Source organism: Rhinatrema bivittatum, chromosome 6, assembly GCF_901001135.1.
Source record: "Rhinatrema bivittatum chromosome 6, aRhiBiv1.1, whole genome shotgun sequence".
NCBI lineage: Eukaryota > Metazoa > Chordata > Amphibia > Gymnophiona > Rhinatrematidae > Rhinatrema > Rhinatrema bivittatum.
In genome coordinates this window covers 237,517,245-237,527,988 of record NC_042620.1, presented here as the reverse complement: position 1 = coordinate 237,527,988, position 10,744 = coordinate 237,517,245, and the positions used below count along the sequence as shown (strand labels likewise).

General features: G+C 40.5%; 1 protein-coding gene across 5 annotated transcripts in view; it reads right to left on the bottom strand.

The window, feature by feature from the left end:
* Nucleotides 1–341: 341 nt before the first annotated feature.
* MOSPD1 (motile sperm domain containing 1) overlaps nt 342–10,744 on the bottom strand; it is a 72,334-nt gene continuing 61,931 nt past the window's right edge. For all 5 annotated transcript variants that reach the window (XM_029606650.1, XM_029606647.1, XM_029606649.1 and 2 more), the window contains 2 exons: nt 1,577–1,738; nt 342–952 (listed from right to left, as the gene is read on the bottom strand). In XM_029606650.1, the coding sequence (XP_029462510.1) occupies nt 921–952; nt 1,577–1,738 (194 nt within the window). In that variant the 3' untranslated portion in view covers nt 342–920. The remainder of the gene's footprint in view (nt 953–1,576; nt 1,739–10,744) is intronic.

The window sequence follows — 10,744 nt, the reverse complement described above, 5'->3', positions numbered from 1 at the left end:
TTTTAGTACTGAATTACAGCACACTCATCTTTCATGCCATTTTATAATAGAAAACATACATCAAGGCAAAGCCAAGATTTTTTTTTTTTTTTTACAGTAGATAAATCATTTTCATTAATATAATTATGCCAGAAATCTCATAATGTGAAATATTTTTTTTAAGCATAGGCACAAAATCTAAGAAAGTGATTAGGGGCACTGAGAGACAGATACAGAGTTTCCCCTATTCAGCAAGTCTTCACTTTGCTGTAAAACAGAAAATTGGGATACAAGGATACATCATAACCCATCAAAAGATGAAACCTGAGATCAGGACTCCTAGAGAACGAGACAAACCCTGATTGCATTTACCTTTTATTTCATGGCTATTTGTGATATCATTCCTTACAATGTGATTTAAATATGGATCCATTGTTTGCAAACTCTGCTCCTTTTAGTGGATTTTTTTTTTCAGCAATACAAAATTTAAACACTTACAAGCCATGAAATGACCCACTGAATACTTTCGGGTGGATTGATCCTGAGCGGCATCATTAAGTTTAAATACCAATGAGGTGATTTTGGAAAGACATTATAAAATGAAAAATGTTTTAATAAAAGTTTTTCATAGGTGCTGATATAAAACACAATTTCTTAAAATTTGTTTCACAGGGATCACTAAACAAAGCTTCCTATTTGCCTGTAACATTAGCAGCCAGTGTGCTGCAGTCTTTCAATTGCAGTTATACATACAGTTAAAATATATATTACACTTCTGCAAATATTTAAAACCACTGTAGTCTTTCGCCATAGAATATTAATGGGCAAAACAGGAATAAAAGTCCACTCATGATGATGTGAATATTTTATATATATATATATATTATTTTATATATATATATATAGTAAACTTCTTTTCTGGAGCAAAATTAAATCAATGCTCATGTCCTAAGGATAACCATTGTGATAAGACCTACAAGACAAAAAAATTGGAAAACAAGTCAGAAGCAAAGCCTTGGTTTACTTTAACAGATGCAAAATTTCAAACTATCATAGACATTTATACAGCAAAAGAAAAAACAAATGCACAAACAATCAGCAGAAACAGTATAAACTCAGAGTAATCCGACGAGGATCTTTGGTAAGAAAATGCAGAAAGGTTATTCGGTTAATGAAGGCAATACTCCTGTGTGATCAGCACGGACCTGCATGCTCCGCTCAGAACAGCAGACACAATGACTGAAATTCATAGCAGCATCTGAGAAGTACGAAAGATCTCAGCTGTAAAGAAATCACTAGAACCCTGCAAAAACTATTTTACTGTGGTCAAAAGATGTGGCTCACGGGAATTGAGAAACTTCTATATAAAAGTTTCTTGTTACCCAAATATATAATAAATCACAACCTGCAGTGAATTCAGTTTTCTCTAGGAACAGAAATGATCCCTGAAAGTATAGTTTAGTTTTCTCCAGGAATTATATGCTTTTTTTTTGTTTTTTTTTGCAGCAAGGCCTTTGCATTACTATTAAATGTTGTAATATTCCACAAGTGGAAAAAACGGTTATCTTATAAAATCGAATCACTAAAGAACACTTACCTAAAACATAAGCAGCTACTAATTTTTGATTCACGCTTAAATGGAGGTAGAGAGGCACTACAGATTCCATTTCCCCCAATGTCGGTAACATAAGTGCTGCAATACAGATGATTCCTAGGAAGACAGTCAGTAAACTAGGTCCTGAAGAGGAAGATCTGTGCTCTAAAAAAAAAAAAAAATGTTGTTACACGACTTGAACTGTATTATTTGCACAGAAGAAACAATCATAAATCTAGAAACAACAAGCTGCTTCCCTGTAAACAGGGTCCTCTATAGACAGTAGGTTGAATTAGCCATTTCACATGGGTGATATCATCTGGCGGCGCAGACACAAATCCAGTTCTCAGAGCTCAGTAGAAGCTTTACTGAGCATGATCAGGAGTCCTCATGCATCCTGCCTCATGAACCCTTTAGTCTCTTCCAGAGCTTAAGCTTTAGGGAAATATCCGACTCTCCAAAGAGGCATGCAGGTGTTAAGTATGGCTAATTTCATCCTACGGAGAACCTGATAACAGGTAAGCAACTTCCTTTCTCCATTGACAAACAGGCATGAATTAACCATACTGCATGGGGGGTCCCAAGCTGAGGGTTGTAGAGCAACTACTTAAACAAGCAACTCAGACGTCATCAGTAGAGAACGGACTACTGGGAGGAGCTACGCAAAACGGCTTGTCCAAAGTTACTGTTCCTTAAAGACATTTTTTAAAATTTAAATATCTAGCTCACGCTTTTTCATTGGTAGCTCAAGACAGTAGCAAGACACGCAGATGTGAATTGATGACCAAGAAACAGCTCTACAAATATCTTCAATAGAAGTGGCCCTTAGATGAGTCACTGAAGAAGTCACCAATGCTCTCCCTTGATGAGACTTGACAGAGTCTGTAATCTACATGCCAGCCAACAAAAAAGTGCAGAATACAGTTCACTAGTCAATTTGACAGAGTTCTTTTGGCAATTGCCTGCCCTAGTCTATTGGGATCAAAGGATATGAACAGCTGAGAAGCTCAACAATGAAGTTGTGTCCTCAATTAATATACCAGGGGGTTCTCATGCAGTCCAAGAGAGCCCAGAGCCTTTTCTCCACTGTATGCATGCAGTCTCCATAATAGTTTGGTTAATGTGGAATACAGATGCCACTTTTGGAAGGAATTTAGGGCACTTGTGTAGAACCATCCTGTTGTGAAAGAACTGAAGTTATAGTGAATATGAAACCAGAGCCTGTAATTTGCTTATTCTTTGTGCTGAAATAATAACAAGAAACAATATTTTCCAGGTGAGAAACTTCAAGTCCATTGACTCAATAGGTTCAAAAGGAAGTTTAATGAGTTGAGCAAGGACCATGATGATGTCCCAAGGCACTGGAGACTTACTGATTGGAGGCTTGTGTATTAGACTAGGATTGAAAATGTGAAGAATTTCGGTGTACAAGCAGGGCCAGTTAGACCCCTGAAGAACTGAACTACTGCCGAAGCTGTATAAATTGTGAATATATACATTTAGGATTTGTTAAGATTTTTGGCTTCTCTTTTCTGTTAAGCTCTCTCTTTTCTGGAAAACTAAACCACTGAATTTTGAATGCTAAGTGGCGAGTCTGTGAGGCCCTCAAGAAATCTGCATTATTGAGCTACCTATAGGTCATATTCCGCTAACCATTTTAAGCCAACACCTGGCAAAGCCCCTCTCTTTAGGGGTGGAATACATGAGAAAGAAAAAAGTGCACAGCATGATTGATGGCTGGATATTGGCAGGAAAGTAAGAGAGAACAAGATATTCCATATAAACACCTTACAAAACCAACACTTCAGTACTGGTGGTAACAAGATATTTGATGACATGCCATGCTCCAGCACGCTGTGTTCCTAGAGCATAATAGACTGCTATGCTGCTGAGGTTCATAGATGATCTCAGGGATGTAAGCAGATTTGGAATTATATTGTGTGTGCGTGCGTATATAATACACACACACACATACATATTATATACACAGTTTTTTGATTTATCTATTCTATGCATATACTTTCTTGTATACATTACATTTGTATTTGTATTATTTTTCCTTGTTTACATTATACCTTATTCTTATAAGCATTGCAATTTGTATTAGTCTTAGATTATTAGATATATTCAATTTACTGTGACAATAAATGTGAAAATCAGCTAAGCACAGCATATAGGTATATCTGTTTGTGTCTGTGGGAATTAGATATAATGCCACCTAGCAGCCTTAACCACTCCCCAGCTATTAAGTTTGGAATGTTACAAACCTCTCATGAACTCTGATACTAATGAGTAGAAGTAGATTTGAGCTCCTTCCACCTGCTGGTGTTATGCCACAATGGACCAAGCCTGAGAAAGAGAGGAAAAATAGATATGAAAGCAAGTCCTCTGGGCCACAGGAGAAAGGGTCCAGTCAGTTGGTCCCACACCAAATCGAGAACCTCTTCCATTTGAATCTGTAATATCATCCGGTAGATTGCTTTCTAGCCAAAATCAGCATGTCCTCCTCAGTAAGGAGATGACTGTGTGTTCAACGTCTGCCAGCAATGGCAGGCTTGGATGGCAAAGTCTGCCACCCTCCTGTGTAATAAGACTCTGAGAGCTCCCCAATGAAACTGAGTTGTTAGATGGATGAGATATAGATACCACATTTGACATGGCCAGGATGATGCTATGAGAATCTCTTCCTTGTCTGAATGACTTTCTGGACAGTCCTGACAATGAGAGGAACTGGCGGGTATGCATAGAGTATACCAGTGTTCCAGTTAAGCAGCTGCTCAGAAGCACGAAGCAGAAATTACTCAACCTTTTTTTTTGTACTCTGAGGTGAACAGGTCAATCAACAGCATTCCCCAAAGACTGAACACAACTTGTCTGTGATTCTGTGATCCAAGAGCCACTCATGAGGTTGAAGTTCTCTGCTTAGGTGGTCAGCTAACATGTTTTAGACTTTTGGAAGATAAGTCACCCGGAGATGGGTATTGTGATGACTTGCTCACGACCAGATTTGGAGGGTTTCCTTGTAGACAGCATACGAACCCATGCCTCCCTGCTTGTTCACTTAGAACATGGCCACCTGGTTGTCCATCTGAATCCATATGCTCTTGCCCACAGCAGGTAAGAGAATGCTTCGGACATAACAGATAGCTTGCAGCTCCGGCAGATATGTCTGTGAATGGTTTTCTGCTATGGACCATGACCTGTGGGTCCATGTGGCTTCTGTGTAAGCCCTTGCTTCTTCGTGAAAGCATTGGTAAGCAAGATCAATTGATATGCTGGAATGCACAGCAAGAGGTTTACCATGAGAACCTCTGGGTTCATCCACTACCAAAGGTATGCCCTTATCTTGAGGATTATGAAGATTTGGTGAGCTAATAGTTGATAGAGTTCATCTCACTGATTTAAGAGGATTTACTGAAGGCCCCACATATGCAGCCAAGCAAATTACATGTACCGCTGCAGCCATGTATCCCAGAAGAAACAGGACCGACCTTGCTGGTGTTTCATTCTGCTGTAGAAAGTGCTCCTTAGACCCCATCATTTATATGGTTCTTTTAATTGGACAAAATGCCTTCTCTTTGACTAAAGTCTATCCAGACTCCTGAATCCTTTAAAATGGGACTCAGGCTGAACTGACCAGGAACTCCAAGATTGGAGAAATCAAACAAACAGTCGCATCAATGTACTCAAGAATGCCTGTCAGAAATGGACCGGTCATTAAGCAATTGTCCAGCTAAGGGAATATGCAGACTCCCTGCCATCGCAAATGCACAGCCACTACTGTAAGGCATTTTGTGAACATTCTAGGGGTACAGAAAAACCAAATGGAAGTACCTTGTACTGGTAAAGCACATCCTTCATCACAAACTTGATGAGAGGGAAGAAAGGGGATGTGCGCATAAACGTCTTTCAGGTCCAGAGTGCAGTTCCCATCCCCTGCTTGAATGAAGGAGAGAACTGGCTGGAAGGAGTTCATATTGAACCTATCATAAACCAACTGTTTGTTCAGCCCTAGGACTCAATCACCCTGATTTCTTAGGGATCAGAAAATATAGGGAGTAAACCCCTGGCCACACTCCCGAGAAGGGACAAGCTTGATAGCCCTCTGTTGCAGGACTGACTCTACCTCCAGTTGCAGCTGGGCAGAGTGAGAAAAAATGCAAACAGTAACCAGACTACAATTTTCAGGATCACTAGTCCTTGGTGTCTATCTGTTTTGAAGGAATGTCTGGATCCTCTCTTCCATTGGAAGAAGTGGAGAAGCAGGCCTCAATTACATCAAAAACTGGTCCCGGGCTTAGGCTGCAATTGCTATTGGTTCTTCAGTTGGTACCTTTCCTTCAGCAGACTTCTAGTGGGCAGCTGCAACTGTTGAAGAATGAGAGGAGCCTAAGGACACTGGAAAATGCAGAAGGGACATCTTTCTAAGAATGTACACTTGTGGGAAATGTACTGATGTCAGGCTGGGACTGGCTAGTTCCCCGCTACTGCTGATGACTCCTTAATCAGACCCACTGTCTTCTTCATCTTGTCACCAAACAAATATTCCCAAAATAGGAAACACCCGCCAAAGAGTCATGGCACATCTTCACAAAAGGCCAGTCACTCTCAACCAGGTAAGCCTTTGAGCTCCCATGGAAGGGGCTGAAGTCCTGACTGCAGTGTCAACAGCTTTGAACACAGAGCAGATCAGATACTTCTCACATTCCACTTTATCCTCTACAGCTTGGTACAATTTTGCTTGTTCAGAGTCTGACAATTCCATCAAAGATTTCAACTTCTGCACACATTCAAATAATATATCATATAGAATAGATGAGTCATGATCCAGACACTAAGCATGAAATCCTGGAAGACTTTCTTCCCAAATGTCTCAAACATCTTTGGGTCCTTCCAGGAAGCATGTTAGAGTGATTAGAATTGTGCTTCAGTACCGACTCCACCATCATTGAGTGCTGCAGTAGCTGAACCACCACAAAAGCTAGGAAAGCCTGCACTTCAGATTCAGCTTCTGAGCACTAGAAGGCATGATATTGGCATCTGCCATATCCTTATTCATAGATCTTTGAGGAGTCTATGCCTTGGAATGGATGCAGCAGCATCTTCCAGAAGTTGAAGAAACTGAAGCAGCCCGAAGATATCTGCTCTCAGGTCTATCTCCTTCCTGACACTGATAAAAAGCATCTTTGCCAGCTTATCCAGAAAATGTGAGTAGCAGAGATCTTCTGGGTGAGATGTATGCTGGGGCAAGTCTGGCAAAAGATTGGAAGAAATCCTCATGAAATCCTCCTCCTCCCTTGATCACAGTAGTACGCTGAGCCATGATTTTGACAATGATGACGGCACCTGGGAAGACCACCTCTGCTGCTCCAATGGGAAAGCTTCTGGGAGGAACTCAGAATGTACTGATGCTGTCTTATCCTTCTGAATCATAAAGGGACTTCCCTGGAGGAGGCAAATCCTCTGACTGCAGGAAGGGAACTGACTCCCACTGCTGGAAGACCCTGGGGTGAAGCATGAGCCTCCGGAGTTTTGAGCAGCCCAACTATGTGGGAAGATTTCCTTTATCTTGGAAGAGTGTGGCTCTAATCTCCCTCTCCAGTCTTTAGGATCTAAAGAAACAAAACAATTATTCACAAACTCCAACAGTTGGGCTTCCACTGGCTGAGGGTCCCTCTGCCCTGGAGTTAGAGGAGACACCTAGATTGGCTCCCCTTCATATACCTCATATTCATATATTTATATACCGTCATTCTGGACAAAATCACAGCAGTTCACAATAAAAGCAATTAAAACAATAGTTTCAAACACATAATATCGTTATCACAAATTAAAAAAATAAAATACACAACTATTCCCCAGCCTCACTATGACTGAACTCTATACTTTCTGTTCTTCATCAGCATACACTACATAGGATTTAAAAAACATGGCTATTCTTTCTAAAGTGATTTGTGTCTTTCTGGGTACGCAAGAAGTCCAACATTGTGTTCCACAGTTTTGGACTAGCAATTGAGATTGCCCTGGCTCTTACTTCACGTAAGTGTGCAGAATGCAGTGAAGGAATTTATAATAGGCCTTTATTAGCTGACTTCAGGTTTCAAGCTGGAACATATAAGTGTAACCAATCCGTATTAATATTGACCATGTTATGAAGAATACAAAGTACTCTATGTTGTATTATAAACTTGATTGGTAACCAATGCAGTGTTTTCAGAATAGTTATGATGTGATCACATTTATTATTACCTGACAAAACTCTTGCAGTAGCATTCTGGAGAAGCTGCAAGGAATGGATTGTATCAGCTGGCAAGCCTAGTAATAGGGCATTACAATAATCAAATTCAGTAAATATGAGGGTTTGTAATACTGTCCTGAAGTCTTCATATGTAAGAAGAAGCTTTAAATGTTTTAACATGCTTAATTTGTAGAACCTATTTGTTATTTTGCATGAAATATATGTTTTTTCATCAACAAGTTGCTATCCGTCGGGACTTCAATTGTGAGCCTGATCCGTCAAATCCATTTTCATGCAATCATTTGTGACAGAAATTGGAGATGTAATAGAATCTTTCTATTTAGTAGTATGATTTCAGTCTTTTGTGTTTTCAAAACTAATCTCATTTTTTTAAAAACTGATGAATGGTGGATAGATATATTTCAAGGATCTTTAAAGAATATTCAATTGAAATATCTAAGGGGATTATAAACTGTACATCATCTGTGTAAATGTAGTAATTTACACCCATTCCTGACAGTAAGCGACATAATGGAAGCATGTATATATTAGAGAGAGTTGCTGATAAAGCAGAACCCTGAGGTACTCCTATATCCATGATGACTACATGCGAGGAAAACTCGCCTAATCTTACCTAATATGTGCAATGTGCTAAAAAAAGATTTAAACCATTTTAAGGTTTTTCCTTCTAGGCCTATTTCAATCAGCCTTTGGACCATGATGTAGTGGTCCAGGGTATCAAATGCTGCTGATAGGTCGAGTAAAATCAGCAGATATCAGTGCCCAGCATCAAACTCTCGGAGAACTGTGTCAATTCAAGCTAGTAATAATGTTTCTGTACTATAATGTTTCCTGAAACCGAAATGAGTTGGGAATAAAATATTATTTTTTTCAAGATGATCTGACAATTGAAGAATTACTCTCTCTAGTATTTTTGCAATAGCAGATAGAGTTGATAATTGTCTGTAATTATTTAAAACTTCGGTGTCTACATTGTTTCCTTTTAAGACTGGCTTAACAGAAGCACATTTTAGGGAATTTGGAATAACCCCTTCGGCTAATGATAAATTTACGATCTTAGTTATAGACTGAATTATCAAATCTGATGTAAGCTTTAGCGATTTGCTCTTCACTAAGGCCCGCTGATGTTGGCAATGCAGAGTGGGAGCTTGGGACTGCAGTAGTAGCTGTAGCTCTCTGTGGGACACTTTGCACTAGATGCATTAAGACTTTCTGTGTCAATGCCATGTTTGATAATTAGCACTGGAAACACCCCCTTCTGTGCCATAGTAAGACTTTTGTGCTTCGGCCCAAGATGCTGCTCCCAAACAAGGAAGGTGCGTTAGCAGGCCTCACACCAAGGAGGAGCTCCATGATGAAGAGAGAGATGGCATCCTGGTCTGCACTAAGTCCAGACAGAAGAAGTGGCTTGGTGCCATGGGGATCTTCTGTGCCATGAATAAGGATGGCACCTGCAGCAGAGAGAGTACTGTTGCTTCTCAGAGTTCGCTTCGGTGGAGAAGCACACTAATAGCACTGGCTTCTTCAGCACCAAGGGAGAAGTTCCAGATGGGATCTCTTGCATTTCTTACGTGCTCTTCTCTTTGCCACAGCTGGTGCCTTGCTTCTATGTGCCATGTTCAACCCCTGACCTGAGATGGATCCAGGAACTGTGTCAGAGGAGGGGAGGCTTGCTGGACTTGTGGGATCAGGAGGGAGAAGCATCCCACTTTGATTTTCTGTGCCAGAAGTCCATCAATGTCTTGCCCCAGGGCAAGGAGCAGCTCCATTGCACCTTCTACAAGGCCTCCATTTTCCAGGTGTGATGTTGTTGCACCCATGGGGATATTCTACTGCACTTGAAGCAGTTGGCAGAACAATCATCAAGGCAGCGAAAGCAAACTAAATAAGAATCTGTGATGGTCATCTGGTCCTGATAGATGCAGGCCTTGAAGCTGCTGACCGCAGGTCTTTTCTCTCCCAGTTTGTCCCAGACTGCATCATTTCACTTTTTTTTTTTTCCTGGCAGAACAAAAGTTCTGCTGAGGGACTGCCAAGGCACAGGTTTGAAAAATAAAAAATGAATAGGCCAATAAAAAGGCCAGAAAACAAACTATAGAAAGAGAGACTGGGAACATGTCTGCGGTAGCTCAAAAAAAAGCAAGATTCATGAGACAGCATGCACATGCAGGAACTCCTGTGATGCTCAAAACCTTTACTGAGTTCTTAAGAGTAGGGTCCAAGTCTGTACCATCAGATGCCAACACCCATGCTAATTTATGACTACTTGTCCATGGAGAACTCAGTTTGTTTAAATAAATTTATAACAATTTGGGACTTAATTGGTTGAATAAATGTTAATACAGTGAATAAAAAATGTTGAAAAATGTTCTCTCAACACACAAAAGCTGTAAGGGCAGATGCGAATTATTGGTGTGGTTGGCGTTAGGCTAAGCTGCACTTTGGCTCTATTGTAAAACTGTTTCTTGTTTTTATTTACTATGTATGTCTTGCTGTACCCAGCCCTGAATAGGAAGGGCAGTTAATGCTAAATTATTCTTACCTGATAATTTGCTTTCCTTGACACCTGTTAGACCAGTCCTCACTATACAGATTTCCTCCTCCATAGCTGGTGCAGATAGAGAACACGCCTCCAAGCTCTTTGCTGTGACGTCACTTCCCCTGTGCTAGGGACAGTCCCCAGTAGACTTCTGCCAAAGCTAGTCAGCTGCCCTATTTCGGTTAAATGCTAGGAAATCAAAGAATTATAGTGAAAAACTGAAAATTGGCCCTGGAGGTCACATGCAGCTCCCAAGGGCCTGGGTAATCTACCCCCTAAATCTGGAATAACCCAGTAGCTGTTCTGGCTTCCTCCATGCCGAGAATCCACAGGCCCTGCTAAATAGCAGGGGGACCAGCATAAATCTAACAAA